The sequence below is a fragment of the Dendrobates tinctorius genome, unplaced genomic scaffold (assembly GCF_039654945.1).
Source record: "Dendrobates tinctorius isolate UK_male_01 unplaced genomic scaffold, ASM3965494v1 ptg000051l, whole genome shotgun sequence".
In the NCBI taxonomy this organism is placed as follows: domain Eukaryota; kingdom Metazoa; phylum Chordata; class Amphibia; order Anura; family Dendrobatidae; genus Dendrobates; species Dendrobates tinctorius.
Genome location: NW_027361719.1, coordinates 7,898,883 through 7,926,413, shown reverse-complemented (window position 1 = coordinate 7,926,413; position 27,531 = coordinate 7,898,883). Strand labels below are relative to the sequence as shown.

At 46.0% G+C, this 27,531-nt stretch overlaps 1 protein-coding gene across 2 annotated transcripts in view; it reads right to left on the bottom strand.

The window, feature by feature from the left end:
- The window catches only part of TFCP2 (transcription factor CP2), an 82,593-nt gene extending 59,601 nt beyond the window's left edge, over positions 1 to 22,992 (bottom strand). Inside the window, exon 1 of one of the 2 annotated variants that reach the window (XM_073576740.1) lies at positions 22,331 to 22,992. In XM_073576740.1, the coding sequence (XP_073432841.1) occupies positions 22,331 to 22,452 (122 nt within the window). In that variant the 5' untranslated portion in view covers positions 22,453 to 22,992. The remainder of the gene's footprint in view (positions 1 to 22,330) is intronic. The other variant, XM_073576739.1, reaches the window with a different exon arrangement.
- Positions 22,993 to 27,531: the final 4,539 nt, after the last annotated feature.

Below are 27,531 nucleotides of genomic sequence, written 5' to 3'. Positions count from 1 at the left end.
TACAACAAGCTCTATGATCTGTTTTTTAAATGTATCTACTGCCATTGTCACAGTAACTTTGTCACTGACAAAATATCTTGCAATTGATGGCTGCAAAGTTCTCTGCTCCTTTGTTTGGCTGGAAGAGCTGGGCACTGGTTTGGATGCAGTCTTTCTCATCCACTGCTTTCAGTACTTCTGGATGAAAGCGCTGTAAATGTCTCTTTAGATTAGAAGCTCTGGTAGGAGCATTTTTATCTTTGCCTGAATATGAACTCATCTTGGCTTCACAGCATTTGTTTTCGTCTGGATCATTTGTCATACACTGACAGACATAATGTTTTCTATCTTGAGTGATGGTGAAATGTTCAAATACAGCTGATTTAATGTGATGCTTCTTTGACATTCTCAGGTTTTTAATTCTGCATTCACAATCCAAATGACAATTGTTTTTCCTAAAAACAATTGTACAAAATTATTGCCAGGTCGTACAATTGATATAGTGGTCAGTAATACTGTTATTATTCCTCATGTACTCACAGTTAACTGATGCAAAGTTTGTTGAAAGGATAATACTTCTTACAGTCTTCCTCTTCTGAGTAGCAGGCAGCTGTGAGATGCTTGGAAGACGCACACCTAGTATGATCTAGTCTAGAGGAGGAGCTTTACTACTAAGAATTTGCAACACATTTTCACTTTCAGTTTCATACATTGTAAGGCCGGTTTCACATTCGCGCTTTTGAGCGCAGCGACGGCCTGCGCACGGCCGCCGCTAAGCCCCGCCTCCACAAGTATCTCCGCCTCCGGGCGCATGACGTTGCATGCGTCCATCTTCATCACAGAGGGCGCAGGCCGTGCGCAGTCTGCGTTTGGCGGCGCATGCGTCCTTTTGACGGTGCGCCGAGCAGCGCCAAACGCAACCTGTTGCATTTTGGTTGTGCTCGGCGCACCGTCAAAAGGACGCATGCGCCGCCAAACGCAGACTGCGCGCAGACTGCGCACGGCCTGCGCCCTCTGTGATGAAGATAGGGGACGCACGACGCATGCAACGTCATGCACCCTGAGGCGGAGATACCGGTGGAGGCGGGGCAGGGGCGGGGCTTAGCGGCGGCCGTGCGCAGGCCGTCGCTGCGCTCAAAAGCGCGAATGTGAAACCGGCCTAAGTAGGGGGGTTGGGGCAGCATGAGGTTAACCAAGTATAAGATTAGATAAGGGCAGTGGAGAACAGTGACACACAAGAAGTAAGAAATGTCTATCTCCAGCAGAACTGCTTATCACTGTTGTTCATAGCTTGATAGAACATATATATTTGAGTAACATTTATAAAATTCATATGAAAGTTCAATTATGAAATATTAATACATTTTTTTTAAAGCTGGAGTCGGATTCAGTACATTTCTACCGACTCTGACTCCAACCAAAACTAACTCCGACTCCACAGCCCTGGCTACAAGTCTCACATTCTTTGTGTCAAGCCACTCATGAGCAATAGACAATGCTAGAAGCCTCGTACCCAGGCCAAGGAGAGAAAGAACTGAACTGTTGCTCAGTGGTCCAAGGTGTTGATTTCAGATGAAAGTAAATTTTGCATTTCATTTGGAAATCAAGGTCCCAGAGTCTGGAGGAAGAGTGGAGAGGCACAAAATGCAAGCTGCTTAAGGTTAAGTGTGAAGTCTCAACAATCAGTGATGGTTTGGGGAGCCATGTCATCTGCTGGTGTAGGTCCACTGTGTTTTATCAAGACCAAAGTCTGCGCAGCCATCTACCGGGAAATTTTGGAGCACTTTATGCTTCCCTCTACCGACAAGGTTATTGGAGATGGAAATTTCATCCTCCAGCAGGACTTGGCACCTGTCCACACTGCCAAAAGTACCAATACCTGGTTTACAAACAACAGTATCACTGTGCTTGATTTCCCAGCAAACTTGCCTGACCTTAACTCCATACATAATCTATGGGGTATTGTCAAGAGGAAGATGAGAGACACCAGACCCAACAATGCAGACGAGCTGAAGGCTGCTCTCAAAGCAACCTGGGCTTCCATCACCCCTCAGCAGTGCCACAGGCTGATCGCCTCCATGCCACGCCGCATTGATGCAGTAATTGATGCAAAAGGAGCCCTGACCAAGTATTGAGTGCATCTACTGAACATAAATTTCAGTAGGCCAACATTTCGGATTTTACAATCATTTTTCAAGCTGGTGTTATAAAGTATTCTAATTTCCTGAGGTAATGACTTTTGGGTTTTCATTGGCTGTAAGCCATAATCATCAACACTAACAGAAATAAACACTGGAAATAGATCACTCTGTTTGTAATGACTCTATATAATATATGAGTTTCACTTTTTGTATTGAACAACTGAAATAAATTAACTTTTTGTTGATATTTTAATTTTGTGAGAAGAACCTGTATATATGCTCCGAGTATGATCTAGCAAGTTTCCTAGCTGTCGTGACCCGGATGTAGTCACCATGGCAACGATCGGCCCCTCGCAATGACGCCGATTGGAGAGCTGAGGGGTTTCCCTTCCCTTTGCTTGCTAAATCCTGCGATCGATATTGATCGCAGTATTTAGGGTGTTAAAGTGCCAGGAGGGGTGTGGGCACCGCTCCTGCACCGAGTGCCGGGTGTCAGCTGTCAGAATCGACTGACACCCGTCAGTGATCGCACAAGCACATCCTCTGTGCGTGCAAAATCGCCATGACTTATACATACGTCATGGGTCGGTAAGTACTAGCTGATGAATACGTCCAATGTTGTAATTGCATCTCCCCCCCCCCACCCAAACACACAAAAAGCCCTACAAATTCAACATGTAAACACATCATTAGGCTTCCACTTGATTATACGAGCTGGACGCTCGTTACGCCATGATAAAGGATCTCTGCCCCGAATGTGCTCAGTTCAGCGCTACGCTGGTTGCGTCTATACTTTGTTGGTTTTCATCCTGCATCAACAATTGATCCTGGTGATTAGATGCAGGTAGAGAAATGTAGTCTTTAAAATCAACAACTTGAACAAGGTCATAAGTTATCGGAGCACTGGGGAAATCTACGTTCCTTTGAATCGCCCATATTTGATGCTTGTTTTTGGTCCCTCAATTTATTCTAGCTCCCAATCTTATCCACATGGTTCCAGTTTATTATGTGAGATTCTGCAGTTTCCTCCTCATGCAGTCCCGTTGTGCCGAATAGGATACGGACTCCACAGAACAAAGACGTCATATCTCCTTTTCTATCGATTGGTGGGTGTCTGTGTATGGCGCCCTGATAACGTCTTGTCATGACAGAAGGTTTATAAAAGAGGAAACTTTTATTTTGTTTAAACATGTTGGGATGCTTTTTGGGCTTTGGCTACAAGTCTGCTTGAATTTTCTTGTGATTACACAACAGATGCTTTCATAGAAATTCTTGAGTCACACAAGTTTGCAACACAGATGAAGTTGCTTTTGGTACATGACTTACACCAGTGGTGCCACTTGCACTTCCAGTTGTGTGTTGAGGCAGTCCGGTAACTAACACCCAGATGTGCACATTCAGGCTGTTCCAGGTGAATGACCCTTGTCTGCCTGGTACCTTTTTGAAGTCACTAACATGGGGCGTAGTGTGATTTTGCATTGTGTTTAGGCACCCGTTCTGTGGCGCCGTCAGGGCTTTTGTCCAAACCCCCTGCAAAACTGGATTCTGACCTATGCACCGAGGGGGCAATAGACCATATTTGTACCGACAGTGAGCGTGCGCTCTGCCGTCCATTTTTGAGCGTATTCACATACTTTAGGCGGACGCCCAGATGTAGCAGACATCCATCTGGGTGTTCGCCTCCAGTAGATGTATATGCTCAAAAATGATTCACGGCAGAGCGCGCGTTCGCTCTGTGGGCAGGAATAGTCTATGGCCCTGTGGGCGAGTACATCCGAATCTCATTTTGCAGGGGGGGGGTTCAGACATAAGCCCCGATGGGGACATTGAACCGATGGGGACATTGAACGGGTGCCTAAACACAATGCAAAATCACCCTTATTGATCTGCATTCATGATCCTCGGCCATGGTAGCTTCTCCTGCTGTTCACCATGTAGATAAGAGAATGCAGTTTTTTCTTTGATCGTTAATTGCTTAGTTCAGACTGTCTTAAAATAACAGTGGCTGCAGAGGAGATTCCTGCAGTGAACCAGTCTGCTTTATCAGCTAAATGACAGATTTGGATGACCCTCGATGAGGCCTTGCACTGTCTCCTGTGGAGGTGCCAATGTCTGTGTGCAATGTTGGCAGCAATGTCAGACTGCAGATGTCAGGACCATCAAATGCGACCAAAGATGCTAAATCTTGCCGTTAATTTTTTTTTATGTTTTTTAATTTTCAGATCACAAACTATTTAAAAAAAAAAAAAAAAAAAAAGTACTTTTGGACTAGTACACTTTTTTTTTTTTTTTAAATCCCTGTTCAATTGGTTCATTATCATCACAGACAGGGTTACCACGAATTGTAACACCTCTTAAGTATATGCTCATGCCTTCTTTGCAATGTCGTTACCTATAGCAGTGTTCCACAACTCCTGTTCTCAAGGCCCCCCAGCAAATCATGTGTTCAGGAGGATGGCGTGGTCACCTGAGACTTGCTAAGGAAATCCTGAAAACATGATCTGTTGGGAGCCTTGAGATCTGGAGTTGAAGAACACTTCTAAAAGTATAGTCAGGGCAACCATAATTCCAGTATACACAATACCAGCATGCTCCTCTCATAATGGCTGCTTCAGCCATATTTCTTTTATATTTACAGCAGCTCTGTTCACATTTATAAGAGCATATGTTGGCGATCTACACCAGAAGAAACCCCCGACGCATACTTCTAACAAAAAGCTGTGACATGTCCCACTGTATAGACCTAGGGTCCCCTAGTAGGCTCCAATGGTAAAACAAAAAATGTTGACTGTTCAATCTATTTTTATGATAGTATGTTTGGTGAACCATGGCCTGCTGCACTTTTATACCAAAGCCTATAGTAGACGAGCCTGACTGAGGCCCAAGGAACATTCTGTTGGCCCCTGTAAGGAGAATGGAGTGCTGCCATACGTTTGTCGTATACACACCACTCTCTTCTGTGTACCCTGCAGACGGAGCCTGTTCTACAGATCCCGAGCACAGCGATTTGTTCCGTTATCTGGCAGATGAGTGGTAAGGAGGGAGTTTAATGGCGGCTCCTGTGTCTCGCTGCTGGTCATGGACAATTTGCATCATCTGCCCGCAGCTAACATCTTTCAAAGCTCGACCTTCATTCCATGCAGATCTGCGTCTTGGTGTGGGCCGCCTCACTAACGGCCAGCCAGTCACACATGGCTTGTTCTGATTGATCTTTTGTTTAGATTTGGTGGCATAATTTGCTAAGGCAACCCTATGCAGATGCAGCCAAATGGAATCTTTTTTTTTTTTTTTTTTTTTTTTAAGGATCTCATTGTGGGGCATCAAGCTCTACCATGAACAGCAACTAGCATGACATTCTGTGTGTACCACAGCTCATCATTTCATAAGTACACTTAGATAATGCGTTATGTCAAATATAGTACCTCCCTCTTATATCATGAAACCCCATTCTTATTTTTTTCAAAATTGTGTCCTGCTCCAGAGATCCCTCAAAAAACCAGTCTGAAGCACTAGTCAGCGGGCCGAAGCCCCCAGCCCCTCCATGTGGTGTACAGGTGCATCACTTTCTATGGAGCCAGTGTGCTTGGTGGTCATGAAGGAGCCGGGTGCTTCAGGGCAGATTTTGAGCATTTGGTGGGTCTTGTAGATGGCAGGTCATCTCTTAAGGAGTTAAAAGATCAGCAATACAAAATCAGATATGCAGAATATTTATTCCTCTCCAAACCATCTGCTGGGGGAAGAGTCGGGTGGCCCCTCCATAAACATTAGGCTGTTGGCGGGTTCAGACAGTGTTGGTCTAATGTGTATGGGGGCATTCCAAAAGATGCATGTCATGGCCAAATAGGGTCATTATAATGACGTCAATGAAATACTGTAGCAGGTACCATAATGTAAAACGCCACATAGCCGACAAAGGTGAAAAATCCCTACAAGCAGTTCCCGTACTTATATCAGCTAATTGCTGAGACGTCTAAAATGTCATTTATGTGCCGGAATTCTATTCTAGGTGTAATCTTCCATGCACTGCTTATAATTTCTCCTGGGATCTTGTGTCCTGGTACTACTCTTTAGGCTGTGTTCACACAGCCTTGTAACATGGTGCAAGTACAAGCCTGGTTATGGGTCTCCTAACATGAAAATAACAACAGCGTGGCTGTGGATTTCAGGTTAGGAGACCTGTGGCCAAGCTGTACTTGTACCATATCACACGGACGTGTGAACCTAGCCTCAAGAGTAATAGCAGGACATATGCTTGTGAGGCTAAAGCCCCCGTTACACACTGCGATATCGCTAGCAATATCGCTGTAAAGTCACCGATTTTGTGACATTACAGCGATATTACTAGCGATATCGCTGCATGTGATACTTACCTCCGACCGGCTCCCCCGCTGGTTATCGCTGATCGCGCGAGAAGCTGCTGGACCATTCCTCGTCGTCCACTTCCTGCGGCGCTTCCTGTGGCGCCGACGAGCGACGCGTGGAGCCAGGCGGGAGGACGCAGGATCGCCGCGTCTGACAGGTAAGTAACGACCCCCGACCCCTGCGATGTCGCTGGTGAGATCTGCCTGTGTGGCAGCTCACTAGCGACCACCTAGCGATGCACCAGCGATCCAGACCGCGTCATATCGCTGGTCGGGATCGCTGGTGAGTCGCTAGGTGTAACGGTACCCTTAGTTCTGGCCGCACATTGCCATGCATGCGTGTGATCCCGGCTTCATTGTAATGTGGTCCTATACCTCAGTGATTAGTATTTGTACAGAGGCGGATTGCTTCCCAAGGGCGAAGTAGCAATGTAACTAAGAAGAAGGCTTACAATTTGACAATATTCTTCGTTCCTGGATTGGTCTTACTAAGGCTACATTCACACATCTACTGTACCCAATTGTCCAGTTTTTTTTCTCAGACAACACACTGACCCATAGGGTTATATTGCTCAATACAAAGGTCTCTTAAAAATTGATCTGTGTCTTTGGATTGTGAGACAGAGCATGTCCTATTCTCAAACATATTGCGGATCATATTGGATCAGCCATTAAAGTTTATTGGGATCTGTTTAAAAACAGGTGAATCATGGAAGACATACAGGTGCTTCTCACTAAATTAGAATATCATCTAGAAGTTAATTTCAGTTCTTAAATACAAAAAGTGAAACTCACATAGAGACAATAAAAACAGAGTGATCTATTTCCAGTGTTTATTTCTGGTAATGTTGATGATTATGGCTTACAGCCAATGAAAACCCAAAAGTCATTATCTCAGTAAATTAGAATACTTTATAACACCAGCTTGAAAAATGATTTTAAAATCCGAAATGTTGGAATACTGAAATGTATATTCAGTAAATGCACTCAGTACTTGGTCGGGGCTCCTTTTGCATCAATTACTACATCAATGCGGCATGGCGGTGATCAGCCTGTGGCACTGCTGAGGGGTTATGGAAGCCCAGGTTGCTTTGATAGCAGTCTTCAGTTCTTGGGTTTCCTCCATTTTTTAATAATTGTGCCAACATATGATGCCTTCTCACCAAGCTGCTTGACTATTATCCTGCAACCCATCCCAGCATTGTACAGGTCTACAATTTTGTCCCCGGTGTCATTAGACAGCTCTTTGTTCTTGGCCATGGTGGAGAGGTTGGAATGTGATTGAGAGTGTGGACAGGTGTATTTTATACAGATGAGTTCAAACAGGTAACGAGAGCAGACAGAGAGCTTCGTAAAGATAAACTAACAGGTCTGCGAGAGCCAGAATTCTTGCTGGTTGATAGGTGATTAAATACTTATTTCATACAATAAAATGTAATTACTTAATCATACAATTTTCCGTTTTTAGTTTTAGATTCTGCCTCTCCCAAGTTGAAGTGTACCTACGATAAAAATGACAGACCTCTCCATTCTTTGTAGGTGGGAAAGCTTGCAAAATCATTACTGTATCAAATACTTATTTTCCCGACTGTAGTTATAGCACATACTGTAAGATCAGAATTCTCTCAAGTTATATTGTGGCTAGAGTTGAGCGACTTTGGTCGGATCGGGTTTCGTGAAACCCAGATGAAACTGGTCCGACTAGAGCAAAAAAAGTCAGCGTTCCGTCCGAAACCCGACCCCAATGCAAGTCAATGGGAAATAAAAGTTGGCATTGAGCGGATGACATTCATCCACTCAATGCCGACTTTTATTCCCCATTGACTTGCATTGGGGTCGGGTTTCGGACGGAACGCCGACTTTTTTTGCTCTAGTCGGACCAGTTTCATCCGACTCTAATTTTGTTTCATTCGGGTTTCACGAAATCCGATCCAACCGTAGTCGCTCAACTCTAATTGTGGCTTAGGGAGCGCTACCATCTAAAGCTAGACGTGCAATAATTCTGCAGACAGCCATCAAATGTATCAGCGGTCCAAAATTGGACACGCTTGATCGCCATCTTCCCTGACGATTGGTTGGCCGGAATTTCCATCCAGTGTCAGCCAAACTAGTCAATTTCAGTGGGTTTATCCAATCATACACATTAGACTATGTAGCCCCATACACATAAGATTAACAATGGACGAACCCACCGATTCTTTAGTTCTTGCTGAGATAAGCTGCTGCAGTCTCTCTCGCAGACAGGTCAGGAGCATTAGGCCGAGAGAGTGCTCCCGTGTACGAAAGATCCCTTCTCAATGACCGATTGAAGCATTGTTCACCTGACAGCAATCTAATGCCTATGGGCAACTCAGATTCTACATTAATTGCACCACTAATCTGAATTCAATTTAAGTGAATGGGATTTCTACAGTTCTCAAAGGAAAAAAAAAAAAAAAACACCAAACAATAGTGAATCTCAGGTTCCACAAAGATTTATGCTGCTGATCAATAAGACAGTGCTTTGTAGAAAGCAATTCATCACATAATAGGGGTTGTAGTTGCGATAGATATCCACCTCCAACAGTCCAATAGCTTGTCAAACAGAAGAACAGCAGCAGCTTTCTGCTGGGACGGTCTTTCCTATAACTCAATAATACATATACTTCAATATAGTAAAGCACAGGATTTGTTGGCGCACGGTTATCTGGCATTTTAATGAATAATTCCCAGAGAGTGTATTCCAGGATAAGGGGCTTCTTTGTTAAGCAGTACTGTGCAAACATTTGTGGAAAAATGCTGCAAAGTATGCTTTCAAAACTAGAAGGGTTAATAGTTTATTTCTATCAGTGCACTTGTATGCAGTTTTGGAAGGAATTTGGCAGGGAAGTTGTTCCAAACATCTTGGGGAACTAACCACAGATTTTGTATGGATCTTGATTTGCATAAATCCTTCTGTCTCTTCATACAGTCCCATATAGTTGATGATGTTGAGATCTACTGATCAAAGAAGACCGGCAATCATGCCATACCATCTGGGAGTTGCTCCACCTTAATTCTTCAGCAGGATAACACCCCCAAACATACAGCCAAATTCATTAAAGGGACCCTGTCACCAGTTTTTTGTGTATGAACAACCACCACCACCTTTACCAGCATTTGTGCTGCATTCCACAAAGTTGTATATCATTCCAACTCCCCCGGTATAACTACCAAAAAACCTTTTGAATTGCTCCCATACTGTAAGCAAACCCAGACGGCCCAGTCCAATGGGCGTCTTGTCATTGCTGTGGCATCGGTCCATCCTCTCCGCCGCTAATTGCCATCCTCCGGCTTCGAATGATGTGAATGATACATTCTCCACATAGCCCAACAAAATCTCGCACCTGCGCAGGGTCATCACCAGCTCATGCAGGCGCAGTTATGTTATATGATCTGTCAGCAGTGGTGAAAAGCAATGTGCACCTGCGCGAGCCGGCAATGTCCCTGCGCGAGATTTCGTTCAGCTATGTAGAGGACGCAGAACATGTCATTCACATCAAAGCCGGAGGCTGGCAATTAGCAGCAAAGAAAAGTGACACGCCGCAGCCATGACGCCTTTCGGACCGGACTTTCGGAATTAGAGCCTGAATTGTTACATTGATATCTACAATAAAAGAAGCGTCTTATTCTTGACTACGTTTCTCGGAGGACCATCCATTCTAACGCCAGACAGAAACCCTCTACTTGTCATTTATGGAAGCACAAGCCACACCAAGGCTCTCACACAACATTTATTTCCCCAGCAATACACTTTTGTTTTACAAAATACAGTTTGTTTAAAAAAAAAGAAATGCAAAATGTCTAACCGGAGTAACAAGTCTGAATGTTCCAGATGACCGAGGTGACACAGAAGGAACATCTGTAATGTAAACAGAAAATTGACAACAAGAACCAAAACAAGCGATAGTTTCCATAACACGCCAGATGAAATCAAACTATGTAGATATGCGCTAAGGAAAGCTTTCTCGCAGTCAGAGAGGGCTAGAGAGTCTAGTTCAATGGACAGCTCGAGAAGCCGGCTCCACAACCTACAGCTGGATATTCACGATAGGCAAGAAATACTTATTTAATAAAATCAGCACATGGGCTGATGGCAAAATCTGACCCCAATGGGTACGATTTTCTACAGGTTTAGAACCCCTATAGAGGCTTGGGAAAACTGCTGCCAGATGCATCTGATGCCACTTACCCCAGCCCCCACATACAGATGGAAAAGGTGTATTGTCCTCCGGCTGAACATACACAGTCCTTGAAGTCTTTGTCCTTTTAGGCACCCTCAAAATTTAAAGCCCTGCGGAATAGGATGGTGCAACGTAACATTATTATTGGCCACTTCTTCAAAACCCTTTGAGGACACATTAGACCATTACGAAGAATGAAAGGAACGGAGCATTTCTAGTCATTTCTGGCATTTTTTTTTTTTTAGAAAAATTAGTCTTGCAGCTAATTCTTCCAATGCATGCTGACATCATTCACCAGTGTCAGAACTGCCAAAGTTTATTACAGCTACCCTCATACGGTGAATAATCACAAGCTGAGAAAAAAAGCACGTAGGACATAAGGGAATACACTCTGAATATTGATAGCCAATATGGCACCAAAGCCAAAACAGAACTGATGTAGGGACATAAGCCGCCACTAGCCAGACTAATCGAGAACCAGAGCCATTATAAAGATCTATCACGTGCCTCACTAAAGCTTGAGGCAAAGTCTCCTTTTCCTCGCCCTCCTATTGGGTTCCTAGACGGTGGAAAAAAACAAGTGTATGCAACAGATGCCCTCCAACACCTAGAAAATACAACAGCAAACCATTCCCTAAGATGCAGCAAGAAAAGGGTCAAATCTGGTCATGTCCTAAATACAGAGCTGAACGGTCACCACTATCCCTAGGATATACAAGTGCTTTCTGCCATTAAAAAAAATTATATATATTTTAATTCAGAATGGTGCATAATTACAGCTTCAGCATTCCTAACCCAGAGAATAAAACAAATGTATTAAGTCACTAGCCAATTACCTACAAACGACAAATCCGTGTCTTGGGTCGATTCAGCAATGTTGCACTGGCCGTCACAATCGCCAGATCTAAACACCATGCGACTATGTGAAGCCACATCAGGACTCTGGAAGCCACAGGATCTGATGGGCCTGAGACAACGCTTCACCAAAACCATGGAGCCCACATCCGTGGAGACGCTGGGCAGCGTCTGGACACAACTTGACATCTGATGTCTCACCAATGGACATCACTCTGGACATCTGTAACGTGTGGATAACACTTGGCTAGACAGTGTATTGTTCTCATACATTTGATGTTCTCTCCGATATGCATACCGAGGCGATAACGTTGCACATTTTTTAATCGCCTTGTACTAAGAATAGTAACAATAACAATATAAAAGTAATCAGGATGCATATATTATCCAATCATGAACAGGGCAAATAGAAAACAAAAAAACAAGTTCACCTCTGAATCCCACCAACACACAGACCAAACTTGCTGCAGCACCGAATTGAAGACGTAAAGCAGCTGAAGAGCCACAACTTCCAGCATACCGTAAAAGACATCAAATTGTAGAAAAGGTGGCGCTCTACACTATGGTCTAAATTTGCAACTGCTCATTCATTAAAGAAACAGGACAGCTGCATCTGATATATCCAGTCCAGCTCCTACAATGGAGGTCAGCCTGCTATATCAGGCCCCCGACTTGTCTAACGATATATCTGCTGCAACACATCACACATTAAAAATAAAACAATTGCAGCAAAAAAAAAAAAAAACAAAAAAAAAAAAAATTATGATATATGACATGACCACAAAAAGATACTACAGTTATTAATGGGTTAGGAGCTCAATAGCCTTCAGGTTGACGAGGGTGGGCACCCAAGCAACCATGAAAGTGACGACTGCACATATTTTCTAGGGCATGAACAAGCATAGCTATTAATTACAGTCTGATGAGCACTTCACAGATGGGCACAGTCATCCGAATGCAGAACGGAGAATAATAAACTGCCATAGTAATGAAGAGCGAGCGTTAACCACAAGGCACGGCCACTAATGTATGGAATGCATAAGGGTTGCGTGTTCTCTAGGATCCATCCAGCGTCCCCCACACAACCACCTCAGCAAACGATTCATGATCTGCAGAAGCCAACAGATGCCTTAAGACGTTCTACTGTTAATTCTACCAAGAAAGCACTCTCAGATGGAAACCACTGGTATGACAAACTTCATGGCCTAAGGCAGGGCTCCCCAACAGGTCATGTTTTCAGGATTTCCTTTGCATTGCACTGGTGAAGCCATTATCACCTGAGCAATACTAAGGAAATCCTGAAAACATGACCTGTTGGTGGGCCTTGAGGACTGGAGTTGGGGAACACTGACCTAAGGGAGCCCTGGGCCAGGCTACAAGAACATCACCACAGCGGTAGTGCTGCCCTGGAGCACGGAGTTCAAAGAAAAAGTGGTTCTGAATTTTCTTCTAACCAGATTAACAGAGAACAATGATAGCGCCACAGATCTGTGAAAGAGCCCTCCACCACTGAGCAAAGCTGATAAGGAGCCATGCTGAACCTGAGCAACGCAAACTCCCCAGTCAGGGAGCTATGGGTCGGTTCTGATTTGCTTTGTATGCACTGAAAACGATTTTTTCCGCAATGAAAAACACAAAACTGCACTTACACATTATTAGAGACCTGCAGAGCCCCCAACACTTCAAACCGATACGTCAATTTCACACATCCAGGTTTCATGGTCTAAGTACGGACTGGCCGCAGATCTCTGCACCTGCGCTAAGCAGCCTCATTTATGCCTAGAAACATGAATCTTCATCCCAAGGGCATCGGGTTTTTACATGAACAGTAAATAAGACAAAACGTTTCCTATAACAATTGTAAGGGATAGTGAAAGATGCGACATACAGATGGTGACCTGTATGTGATCGCTAATTGTGGACCCTCTGACTTATGGGCAAGGCCAATCCAGAGCATGGCTCAAAGTAGGCTATGCCGAGATTGTTTCTATACAGGCCATTGGCCCTTGTATAAAACACCTGTTAATTACCGCACTGCATACAGACACTGAGGTTTAATAAGCCAAAAAATGATACAGCGATAAGGTAAATATTTGGATAAAATAAAACATTTGCGCAAAAAAAAAAAAATGCAGCCATTTTATGAGACCCGCAGCGTCTCCATTTTTCGGGATGTGGCTTCAGGCGAGGGCTTATTTTTTGAGCACTGAGCTAACGTTTTTGATGAAACCATTTTAGGGGAGATAGGATGTTTTGATCACCTGTTAATGAAATGTTGCAGCGACCAAAAAAAAAAACCAATTCTGGCATTTTGATTTTTCTCGTTACACCGTTTACAGATGGGATTCATTCTTTTTATATTTTCACAGATCGGGAGTTTCTGAATGCAGCGACACCAAATGTGTGCATTTTTTAATGGTTTTATTTTGAACGGGAAAAGGGGAGGGGGATTTGAACTTATATTTTTAAAAACAGTTTTCTTTTAATTTTTTACTGGCTTCAATAGTCTCCTTCAGACACTTGAAGCTGCGATCATCTGATTGCTAGGTGTAGCACAATCGGAGCTTCCGCCCTGCTGTGTATCAAAAATCATCATTTATGAATGCCAGCCGCAGGGTGCTGTTCACAGCAAGTCATTAATGACAAGCACGGGGGTCTTCTGCAGACCTCCGGTTGTCATGCCACCCTACAATGTGACAGGGGTGCCCCGATGGCTGTGGTTTGTGATGCGCTGGTGGCGTGATCATGTTAAATACTGCTGTCAGAGATTTACAGCTGCAGGTGGATCGACATTCCTCCAGCGGCTGTTAGGAGCACGACAGCTGATCAAATTAGTTTTAGTTGTCATATACCGGAAGAGATGCGGGCTCAATGACAGCGCCCGCATCAAAAGGATGAGACACGACCTATGACGTATCTATACGTCATAGGTCATAAAGGGGATAATAGTTTTCTGTTTTGGTCTTAAAAGCATTTGTGGTGATAGCATATAAATTGTTGCATTAAAACTTTTAACTCCCTCCTCCACCCTCCCTCATCTCTGCCGAGGACTTTGCCACACACTTCAAAAATAAGATTGACCAAACAAGGCAAGTCTTCATCATTCAACCACCACAACCACTTTGGTCTGGTATACAATGCCCAAACCCCATAACCTCACTCTCCAACATCACTGAAGGAGAGCTTGTCACTTCTCCAAATCGCACCTCAAAACCTGTGCACTTGACCCCATTCCATCCCACCTCCTCCCCAACCTCAACACCACACTTATCCCATCCCTAACCCACCTCTTCAACCTATCGCTAACGTCCGGTACCTTCCCTTCTGCTTTCAAACATGCCACAATCACACCTATTCTTAAAAAGCCACCCCTTCACCCAACCGCTATGTTGAGCTATCGCCCAATATCGTTGCTCCCATTCGCTTCCAAACTCCGGGAGCTGCAGATCCACGCTGAACTTTCCTCCCACCTATCATCTAACTTGCTCTTTGACAATTTACAATCTGGTTTCCGCCCCCATGACTCCACTGAGACAGCTCTGACCAAAATAACAAACGACCTACTTACAGCCAAATCAAATGGACAATACTCTATACTCCTGCTTCTATATCCTGTGCATTCGTCACAGTTGACCAATGCCTCCTACTACAGATTCTCTCCTCCTTCGGCATCAAAGACCTCGCCCTATCCTGGATCTCCTTATATCTTTCCAACCGCACATTCAGCGTCTCCCACTCACACACCACTTCCTCATCCCACCCTCTCTCTGTTGGGAGTACCCCAAGGCTCTGTTTTAGGACCCCTACTCTTCTCAATCTATACACTTGGTCTGGGGCAACTCAAAGTACCACGGATTCCAGTACCACCTTTATGCTGATGACACTCAGATCTACCTCCCTGGCCCAGACGTCACCTCTCTGCTGTCCAGAATCCCAGAGTGTCTATCAGCCATATCCTTCTCCTCCTCTCGCTTCCTCAAGCTCAATGTGGACAAATCTGAACTCATCATCTTTCCGCCAACTCAAAGATCTTCCTTACCCGACCTAGCTATAACAATTAATGACATCACGCTTTCCCCAGTACCGGAAGTCCGCTGCCTCGGAGTAACCTTTCACTCTCCTGTCCTTCAAACCGCACATCTAAACTCTACCTCCTGTCGCCTCCAGCTCAAAAATATTTCCAGAATCCGTCCTTTCCTCAACCCTCAATCTGCTAAAATGCATGTGCATGCCCTCATCTCCCACCTCGACTACTGCAACATCCTTTTCTGTGGTCTCCCTGCTAACACCCTCGCATCTCTCCAGTCCATCCTTAACGCTGCTGCCTGACTAATTCATCTCTCTCCTCGCTACTCCTCCGCAAACCTCTTCACTGGCTCCCATTCCCTCAGCGTATCCAGTTCAAATTACTAATACTGACCTACAAGGCCATCTATAACCTGTCTCCTCCATATGTCTCTGAACTAATCTCCCGATACCTTCCCTCACGTAATCTCCGGTCCTCCCAAGACCTCCTTCTCTCCTCCACACTTATTCGCTCTTCATCCAACCGTCTCCAAGACTTCTCCAGAATTGCCCGTCCTCTGAAATTCTTTACCCCAACAAGTCCAACTATCAACCACATTTGGACCCTTCAGACGGAATCTGAAAACCCACTTCTTCAAGAAAGCCTACAGCCTGCAATGTCATTGTTAGTTTGTTTACTGTAAGTGATATCTGTAATTTGTATGTAACCCCTTCTCATGTACAGCACCATGGAATCAATGGTGCTATATAAATAACAATAATAATAATAATATAATAATAATAATAAGTTGAAATTTTTTTCCTCTAAAATCAGGGATGGGAAACCTTTTTTTCTGCCAAGGGCCATTTGGAAATTTATAACAAATAATGAGTAAAAGTGGAAGTGAGGGGGGGGGGGGGGGTTGGTTAAGAGTGGAGGTAGAAATAACAAGGAGGGGCAATCCTACTGGTGACCACAGCCATAGTAGGAATTGGAAGGATTTGATCTAAGGGTACCGTTACACCTAGCGATGCACCAGCGATCCCGACCAGCGATATGACGCGGTCAGGATCGCTGGAGCATCGCTAAGTGGTCGCTAGTGAGCTGCCACACAGGCAGATCTCACCAGCGACATCGCTGGGGTCGGGGATCGCTACTTACCTGTCAGACGCGGCGATCCTGCGTCCTCCCGCCCGCGTCCACGCGTCGCTCGTCGGCGCCACAGGCAGCGCCGCAGGAAGTGGCCGACGAGGAATGGTCCAGGAGATTCTCACGCGATCAGCGATAACCAGCGGGGGAGCCGGTCGGAGGTAAGTATCACATGCAGCGATATCGCTAGTAATATCGCTGCAACGTCACAAAATCGGTGACTTTACAGCGATATTGCTAGCTATATCGCAGTGTGTAACGGGGGCTTAACTCGACCTTCCAGGTGAAGCTAATTTACATTGGGAAATCATTAAAAGCTAATTAAAAGAAACTTGGCCCGTTTCTGACACGACAGTAATTCCCTTAGTAATAGGAAACTTTTTTCTGCAATGGGCCATTTGGATATTTATAACATCAATTATGAACAAAAGAGATCCTGTGATAATTGGTCAAATATTTTAATAACTCATCCCTATGTGATGACTGAAGCAGCTTCTCTGTGGGGAGGCGGTGGTGTTAGGTGGTATGGATGATAATGTTTATACTCTGCTGCTTTTCCAGGATTGCATCGTCTGTCTAAAGCACAGTCTATTCTTTGCAATATGTTTTTAAAGAACAGACCTCAGCAGTAAGACTTGGAACACTGATACATATGTCACTGCCTGTCTTCTCACAGTGAGAAAGTCAGCACCGCTTATGTAACCATTTTTAGAGCTCAAGCAATGAGAGATGCAGACTGCTGCATACACATGGCACAGGAGACACGGACTGCTGCATACACATGGCACAGGAGACACGGACTGCTGCATACACATGGCACTGGAGACACGGACTGCTGCATACACATGGCACTGGAGACACGGACTGCTGCATACACATGGCACAGGAGACACGGACTGCTGCATACACATGGCACAGGAGACACGGACTGCTGCATACACATGGCACAGGAGACACGGACTGCTGCATACACATGGCACAGGAGACACGGACTGCTGCATACACATGGCACAGGAGACACGGACTGCTGCATACACATGGCACAGGAGACACGGACTGCTGCATACACATGGCACAGGAGACACGGACTGCTGCATACACATGGCACAGGAGACACGGACTGCTGCATACACATGGCACAGGAGACACGGACTGCTGCATACACATGGCACAGGAGACACGGACTGCTGCATACACATGGCACAGGAGACACGGACTGCTGCATACACATGGCACAGGAGACACGGACTGCTGCATACACATGGCACAGGAGACACGGACTGCTGCATACACATGGCACAGGAGACACGGACTGCTGCATACACATGGCACAGGAGACACGGACTGCTGCATACACATGGCACAGGAGACACGGACTGCTGCATACACATTGCACACTAAGTTTTTGGTGCAGAAATTTCAGCACCAAATTTGCATCTCTTGGCAGGAACAACGCAGTGTATAATATGCGCTTTTTGATGTGTTTTTACATGCATTTTTAGTGCAGTTGTTTCTTTTAACAAAAACACTGAAAAGAATTGACATACTCAAGATTTAAATCTGCAAGTCACAGATAAAAAAAACCTTTGCATGAGACTTAAGGATTCTCATTCCCTTTGCTGTAATCAGGAAACCCTTCAGGTTGTGACAAATCTGTGCAGAAAAAAGCGACAAATCTGCAAAGTGTGCACAGGCCCTTAGCGTTCAGAAGACGGTCGCCCATAATCATCAATGAAATTTACCACAAAAAGCAGCAGCAAACAGCTTATGTCTAGGTGTATTACAGCCCTGTCATAGAACCCAAATGTCACACAGTAACTTATATTAGCTCTTCAAGGTCGAGCAAGACGGTCGGCACACGGGGCACACAGGCAAATTGATCTTTCTAGGAGAATGAACAGTTTCAGGTACAATTTCCAAATTTCAGTAATTCACTCAAGAGATACATTCTATTTCATATATTGCCCCATGTATAGCAGGGATGGAATAAATATAGTTACAGGCCTCCACACAATATGCCTAGAACGTTGCTACTGGTAATTTCAGCTTTTTGGCACTGTCGTTTATCAGGGGAACTAACCATTTAAAGTGGTTGTCCAGTGAAAACAAGTTATCAGCTATACTTAAGAAGATAACTTGCTGATCGGTGGGCATACTAATACTAAGACCAGCACTGACCAGGGAATTTTTTTTACCTTAGTTACAAACTGGCACAGCAGGTGGGATGCCAGACCGGAGCTCCATTCATTCTCTATTGGGCTGTTGAAAAACTCTCAACACAGCACCGTAAGGAGTGCAGGTCACACATGCACACTTCCGCTCCATTCTAACCTTGTCGTTCCCAGTAACTGAACCAAAGAGTTCAACAAGCAATCACTTGTTTTAACCAAAAAAACCCTTTGAAACAAATCTGACAACTCTTTCAGAATACTAGTATTTAGTCTCTTCAGGATCACCATTTGGACCATGTATACTTGAAGCTTCTAGGTCTATATAACAAAACACTCCTTCACCACTCCCATCATATATATCTTCCAGTAGGAGGAGGACTACAGTGCTTATGTGCCAGTACTGGCAGCCAGTAATTGTATACACTAAAAAGTTGAGACAAGAGCGCAATAGGGTCTTATCTGGGTAAAATGTATAAATAATTAAGGTATTTATACTCACCTTTTCAAAGAAAAAGTAAAGCCTGTATAGTATGTCAGCCTGCTGCACGTCCAACGGTCCACAGCGGAACCGCAACACAGTTACTTAGGAATAAATTCTTGGACTTTAAATGCGCTGCCAGACAAATTCCATAACCACACCAGGTTAAAAAAGTTAACCCTTTAATCCCTACGCGTTTCGAAGCATAACACTACTTCAGGGGTTGACGGGTCAACCCCTGAAGAAGTGTTATGCTTCGAAACGCGTAGGGATTAAAGGGTTAACTTTTTTAACCTGGTGTGGTTATGGAATTTGTCTGGCAGCGCATTTAAAGTCCAAGAATTTATTCCTAAGTAACAGTACTGGCAGCCAGACATACTGGTCATCCAGTGCTGTGGAGTAGAAGTATTTCTCCATTTTGGTGGAGTCGGTATAAAATAAGACTCCTAAAAATATATAATAAATTGGGTACAGTAGTACAATGCAGGATGTGCTCAACTTTTTTTCATAAGAATTTGCAAAAGTTATGAATTGTTCTATAAATGTCTGTTCTGTTCCTGATCTAAGGATCTCAGCTTTTAGTTGAGATGAATCTGTGCTGCACTTTATGTACATGCTCAGTAGTGACCAGTGCTGTGGGGTCGTAGCGGAGATGAATCTGTGCTGCACTTTATGTACATGCTCAGTAGTGACCAGTGCTGTGGAGTCGTAGATGAGATGAATCTGTGCTACACGTTATGTACATGCTCAGTAGTGAGGCAGGGCTGTGGAGTCGTAGTTGAGATGAATCTGTGCTGCACTTTATGTACATGCTCAGTAGTGACCAGTGCTGTGGAGTCATAGATGAGATGAATCTGTGCTGCACTTTATGTACATGCTCAGTAGTGACCAATGCTGTGGAGCCGTAGATGAGATGAATCTGTGCTGCACTTTATGTACATGCTCAGTAGTGACCAGTGCTGTGGAGTCGTAGAGGAGATGAATCTGTGCTGCACTTTATGTACATGCTCAGTAGTGACCAGTGCTGTGGAGTCGTAGAGGAGATGAATCTGTGCTGTACTTTATGTACATGCTCAGTAGTGACCAGTGCTGTGGAGTCGTAGATGAGATGAATCTGTGCTGCACTTTATGTACATGCTCAGTAGTGACCAGTGCTGTGGAGTCGTAGATGAGATGAATCTGTGCTGCACTTTATGTACATGCTCAGTAGTGACCAGTGCTGTGGGGTCGTAGCGGAGATGAATCTGTGCTGCACTTTATGTACATGCTCAGTAGTGACCAGTGCTGTGGGGTCGTAGCTAAGATGAATCTGTGCTGCACTTTATGCACATGCTCAGTAGTGACCAGTGCTGTGGAGTCGTAGATGAGATGAATCTGTGCTGCACTTTATGTACATGCTCAGTAGTGACCACTACAATGGAGAAGGTGTGAAACTGCTGCGGATTCCGCACAAAGAATTGACATGCTGCGGTTTTGAACCCGCAGAAAATCTGTGTGGAAAAATCTGCAGCATGTGCACAGCGTTTTTCAGATTACCATTGAAAACAATGGTACTGTACAACGCATCTAAATCTGCTGCGGACCTGCAGAGCCTGAAACGCTGCGGATCTGCAGGAGAATCCGCACCGTGTGCACATGGCCTTAGGATGGGCCATCAACAACTGATCAGTTGGGCTGCAACAACCAACACTCCCGCCGATCAGCTATTCTTAGTGATGGCCACATGTGCTCAGTTCCAACCTCTGCAGCCAGGTAGGCTCATGATGGTTAGGGTCTACTAGGAAGAACGGTGCCGGCTCTGTATGTCACTTTAGCCAATTTTAATATACCCAGTAACAGTTTATTCAATGCTTTTGTCTTTTGGAGAGTTTGCCTTTGCTAATAAAGCAATAAAGGGTTAACTTTTACCTGGGGAATTTAGTTCTCCACGTAAGCCTGTAGGATGTTAAAAAAGCAAACAGTCTATGGGGCAGATTTATCACAACTTATGAGAAGGTAAAGTGGCGATATGACCTGTTACCAAGCAATCAAGTCACTGCTGATATGGCCTTACCGTCCTCAGGAAATAGCTCATGGAGCGCTCGTTCCTATGAAAGATCTTTCATCCTACATTCTTAAAAACATCTGGACTCAGCTGTAATGGCCCCTGGGAGACAAGGAAAGAAAAGGGCCCCAGTGCAAGAACAGCATATAGGCCCTATGCAGTGCAATAGCTCATCATGTGCCAATGATCTGTCCACCCCTGGTGATGGCCAATAAAATACACGTGGCTGCATTGGCAAGAACCATCATTCACCTTCAGTGGTGGTTAAAGCGTAAATCTACCCGCTCTTATCTGTGTATGGACATCACCTATCAAGACAGATAACATATGATTGCTAGGAGTCCGTAAGCTGAGACCCCCAACTACCCCAGAGAAAAGGGGGCTCAATAGAGTGGCAGGGAGCACGTACAGCCATGACAGACAGTAAGTGTTCACCACTGCTCCATTCACAGAGCAATCAGGGACCCTGGGTCTCGGAATGGGTGGGGGGTCCCAATGTACACAATGTTTATTGAACAAACCCTTTAAAGATAACCTGTCCCCCGGGCAGGAGCGGACACATTTTGCTCTTAATTCTCGCGAGCAACAAAATAAATGTTTTATAATTTTACTAGAATCCATCATGTGGCGCTAGTGTTCGGCCCTTCTCTTTATAGAGATCTTACCAGAGCTGAGCGATATCCCGCAGCCATAGGATTGGGAATAACACGTCAATCACTGAGGGACCAAGTTGTGAGAGTCTGTACAGAGCCCCCGTTCACTGGACAGTTGGGGGTCCCGGCAGTCAGACCCCAGTGACCAGGAAGTAGCCCCCCGTTTATGGTCAGGTTGTGGGAATAAGACCTGACCCCTCTGCCGGCAGCTCCACGTCTCACAGGTGTCAGGGTCCCTGCGGAGACCCCCTAATGCGCAGCCCCCTGGGATGTCCTCCTGCCATCACTCACCTCATGCTGTAGGCGGCAGCACCCAGCTCCTGCCCAATCCCAGACAGGCTGGCATCGAAGTCTTGCACCAGCCCGGACTCGATCACCTCGTCCGCCAGCGGCAGCTTCAGCGCCCAGGCCATTGTCGCAGGAGGTCACGGCTCCAATAATCGTCCCGGTGCTCACTGGGCGGATGCGCGGACACCGGCGTCCTGACTAGCTCCTAGTGTGCGGCCCCCGGTGACTGACACGCAGGCTGGAGCAGCACATGCCAGGGCTGAGGCCGATCACCGCTAGGGGGCCCGGGACCGGAGGACTAGGCAGGTGCGGACGGGTCCTAGGAGATCATGGTGGGCGCTGGGGCAGGCATCACAAGGAAAGCTGCAATGTGCTCGTGAAGAAGCAGCCGCCCCGGTGTGCCGCGTGCCCTGCACAGCTCATGGACGGGTACGGGGCCCCTCCGCCGGGCGGCCGGCTTCCTCTCCGCCGACTCCCTCAGGACACGGGTGACAAGCTGCCGAACCGACTCAACAAGGCAACATGGAGGAAAGAGCGGTGGCCGACACGACGCACAGCGTGACGTCAGCAGAACACGCCTTCTACTCGGCAGCCATCCACCAATCAGGAGCGTGTCACGAATCTCCCCAAGGAGAGGCCGCAGCACCCTGTACTACAGGCGGCAGGCAGTGGGCGGGGCTAACAGGCGGAACTTGCCTCTGATTGGCTGCCTAGGAGCTTGTGCAGCCAGAGGAGTTCGCGGCGTGACGTCATTGCATGTCACACGGGAAGTTATTACATAAGGCGCCTCCAGCTGGCAGCGCCGCGGTCTAGACGCCGCTCCATATGGCACGGAGGGCCGCCAGTGCCATCTCTTGGCTGCTACCGAAGCTGCATGCGGCTCGGTGGTTGTAGTGAGCTTAGGTCAATTTTCTGCTGTACATAACGTTACTGAACGGAAAGCACTGCAACCGGGAGCAGAAGGGAAAGCACCTATCGGTTCACCGCGCAGCCGATGGCGGCGGTGACCTAGCGTGACCCCTGCACAGCCCCGCGCTCAGAGAAGCGGCACCTGGTGCACCGGCAGCTGCTAGTCCAGCAGAGATGACCTGGAAAGCCCTCACTACAAGGAAGACCACCTATAGATCTTAGATTGATGGGGATCAGTCGAGCACGAGCCCCCACTACGTGATGGCGGCGATGGTCCCTCATGAAATTTTGGGATATGAAGGGGACCTGGGAGCCAGTGTCGGGATTTGCAGAGAGGAGAGAGAATAGTCGGGCAGCGGAGCTAATGACGGACCAGAGAGATGTGAGCGTGTAGCTGGGGGGCCAAAGAGGAGGAGGCTGCAGTAGTTGAGGCGGGAGATGATGAGGACATGCGCTAACAGGAGGCGGGAGATGATGAGGACATGCGCTAACAGGAGGCGGGAGATGATGAGGGCATGTGTTAACAGGAGGCGGGAGATGAGGGCATGTGTTAACAGGAGGCGGGAGATGAGGGCATGCACTAACAGGAGGCGGGAGATGAGGACATGCACTAACAGGAGGCGGGAGATGATGAGGGTATGCACTAACAGGAGGTGGGAGATGATGAGGACATGCACTAACAGGAGGTGGGAGATGATGAGGACATGCACTAACAGGAGGCGGGAGATGATGAGGGTATGCACTAACAGGAGGCGGGAGATGATGAGGGTATGCACTAACAGGAGGCGGGAGATGATGAGGGTATGCACCATCAGGAGGTGGGAGATGATGAGGGTATGCACTAACAGGAGGTGGGAGATGATGAGGACATGCACTAACAGGAGGCGGGAGATGATGAGGGTATGCACTAACAGGAGGCGGGAGATGATGAGGGTATGCACTAACAGGAGGCGGGAGATGATGAGGGTATGCACTAACAGGAGGCGGGAGATGATGAGGGTATGCACTATCAGGAGGTGGGAGATGATGAGGGTATGCACTATCAGGAGGTGGGAGATGATGAGGGTATGCACTAACAGGAGGCGGGAGATGATGAGGGTATGCACTAACAGGAGGCGGGAGATGATGAGGGTATGCACTAACAGGAGGCGGGAGATGATGAGGGTATGCACTAACAGGAGGCGGGAGATGATGAGGGTATGCACTATCAGGAGGTGGGAGATGATGAGGACATGCACTAACAGGAGGCGGGAGATGAGGACATGCACTAACAGGAGGCGGGAGATGATGAGGACATGCACTAACAGGAGGCGGGAGATGATGAGGACATGCACTAACAGGAGGCGGGAGATGATGAGGGTATGCACTAACAGGAGGCGGGAGATGATGAGGGTATGCACTAACAGGAGGCGGGAGATGAGGGTATGCACTATCAGGAGGTGGGAGATGATGAGGACATGCACTAACAGGAGGCGGGAGATGAGGGTATGCACTAACAGGAGGCGGGAGATGATGAGGGTATGCACTAACAGGAGGCGGGAGATGATGAGGGTATGCACTAACAGGAGGCGGGAGATGAGGGTATGCACTAACAGGAGGCGGGAGATGATGAGGACATGCACTAACAGGAGGCGGGAGATGATGAGGGTATGCACTAACAGGAGGCGGGAGATGATGAGGGTATGCACTAACAGGAGGCGGGAGATGATGAGGGTATGCACTATCAGGAGGCGGGAGATGATGAGGGTATGCACTAACAGGAGGCGGGAGATGATGAGGGTATGCACTAACAGGAGGCGGGAGATGATGAGGGTATGCACTAACAGGAGGCGGGAGATGAGGGTATGCACTAACAGGAGGCGGGAGATGATGAGGGTATGCACTAACAGGAGGCGGGAGATGATGAGGGTATGCACTATCAGGAGGTGGGAGATGATGAGGACATGCACTAACAGGAGGCGGGAGATGATGAGGGTATGCACTAACAGGAGGCGGGAGATGATGAGGGTATGCACTAACAGGAGGCGGGAGATGATGAGGGTATGCACTAACAGTTTAGTTGATTGAGGATTCAGAAATGGAAGGATTCTGGAAATATATTTTGGGTTGGAGGAGGCAAGGGCTTGTATGTGCAGTTTGAAGACAGCAGGGTCAAGGGTACTCTGACGGAACTTTCAGTATAAGGAGAGCGTGTGATGTTATTTTATTGTGATGAATAGATCAAATAGAGAACGTAGGCGCGATAGAGGAACAATGATGAGTTCAGTTTTGTCCACAATAAGTTCTAGGAAGCGTGAGGAGAAGGACCATATGGCTGATAAACCCTGGGAGTCTGGACAGCAGAAAGGTAGAGCTCAGTGTCATCAGCATATACAGCTCTGGCAAAAAATAAGAGACCACTTTCAAATGTTCAGTTTATCTGATTTTTCTCTTTTTAGGTATATTTTTGAGTAAAATGTAAATTGTTCTTTTAGTCTACAAACTTCTGACAACATGTCTCCGAATTTTTAAGCAATAAATTTAGGGTTTTTTTCTGAAAAGGAGAAATGGTCAAAAAAACAAAACAGTGCAGAATGGCAGAGGATTGGCAGAGGATCCTCAAATCCAGGTGTGAAAAACTTGTTGCATCATTCCCAAGTAGACTCATGGCTGTACTAACTCAAAAGGATGCTTCTACTTAACACTGAACACAGAGTCTGAATACTTATGGCCATGTGATATTTCAGTTTTTCTTTTTTAATAAATTTGCAAAAAATGTCTAAATTTCTGTTTTTTCTTTCAGTCAAGATGGGGTGCAGAGTGTACATTAATGAGAAAAAAATGAACTTTTTTGAATTTACCAAATGGCTGCAACGAAACAAAGAGTGAAAAATATAAAGGGGTCTGAATATTTTCCATACTCACTGTACCTTGGCTGATGAAATCAGTTTATGGATGTTCTTTAATCTTTATTTTCAGTTTTGTGGGAGGAGGAGTTGCTGCAGACTGCTGACAGGTCACTGCTCCCTCAGTGACCCAACCCCTAGTTTGTATAATGAATATCTGTATATACTTAAACAAAACACCCTTCTGCAGGCAGGCACTAGCCGTGGCACCTGCTCTGCAGCAAAATCACATGTCTAGTGTGCCAATAATACATTGCTATTAGTGTCTGCTGCTGTGATCTGATAGCTGCTGCTGCGCATGCGCCGGCATCTTGCTGGAGAAGGAAAAAAATCCTCCAAGATGGCGCCGCCTGCACAGTAGCAACTCGAAGATAGCCGAGAGCTGCTACTACGCAGGCGGCACCATATTGGAGGAGGAATTATTTTCTCCAGTAAGATGCCGGCGCATGCACAGTAGCAGCTCTCGGATTACAGCAGCAGACACTAATAGCAGCTACTGCGCCATTTTCCAATTGATTTTTTTTTTTACCTCTAGCTGAATAACCTGAAAAAAAAAAGTATTATTTGCACACTAGACATGCGATTTTCCTGCAGAGCTGGTGCCTACCTGCAGCAGGGTTTTTTTTAAGTACTGTGAGGCAGCGACCAGAGTCATATGTGAGGATTGCTATGTGTCCCTCAGGATGCGCTCAGAAGCATAGTAGATCTGTGGAGTGCCTTGTGTTCACAGCAGGGTCATGTTGAACCTGGTCAAGTTACTTTTGACCAAGGAGTTTATTCAGGAAAACCCGGTATGGGCTTTTATTTTTGAAACGGATTGCAGGAAGGTAGTGGGGTCCGGTCCATTTCCTTCAGCTCAGGTCTTATAAGTGGCCTGTGGCCACAGATTGGAAAAAGGAAAGAAAAACCCTGCAGGAAGAGCTTTGGGTGTTTCAGTTCTGGCTTGCACAGACACAGAGCAGTGGTCTGCAGAGCGTTCCCTGTGTGAGGCAATACAGGGCCAAAAGGTCTGGCACCCCTTGCATACCTGGGCAGTGCGGTCGCTCACGGCAACTGGCCACTAGGGTGACCGCAAAAAATCGATGTCAGAATTTTGTCCGTCTGGACCCCACAAAACGATTCCCCTTTCCAGATTTTGAGATAGCCAAAATTTGAGCTCGATCAAACGACGTTAACCCGTGCCGCTCGTCGCTCAAAGTATGAAAAAATCCAAATTGAGGTATTTTAAGATTTAGGTATTTTGCATAGTCTGTTAGACTATAAAGAATGTGACAACAACATTGCAGAAATAGCTCTGACCAAATTTTCGAACCATTTGTGGTATTTGAATGCAGAGTTGGTGGGATTATCGTTTTTTGATCCCACCATTACAGACAATGAAAAGTTGTTAATGGCTAATAAATTGCTCAG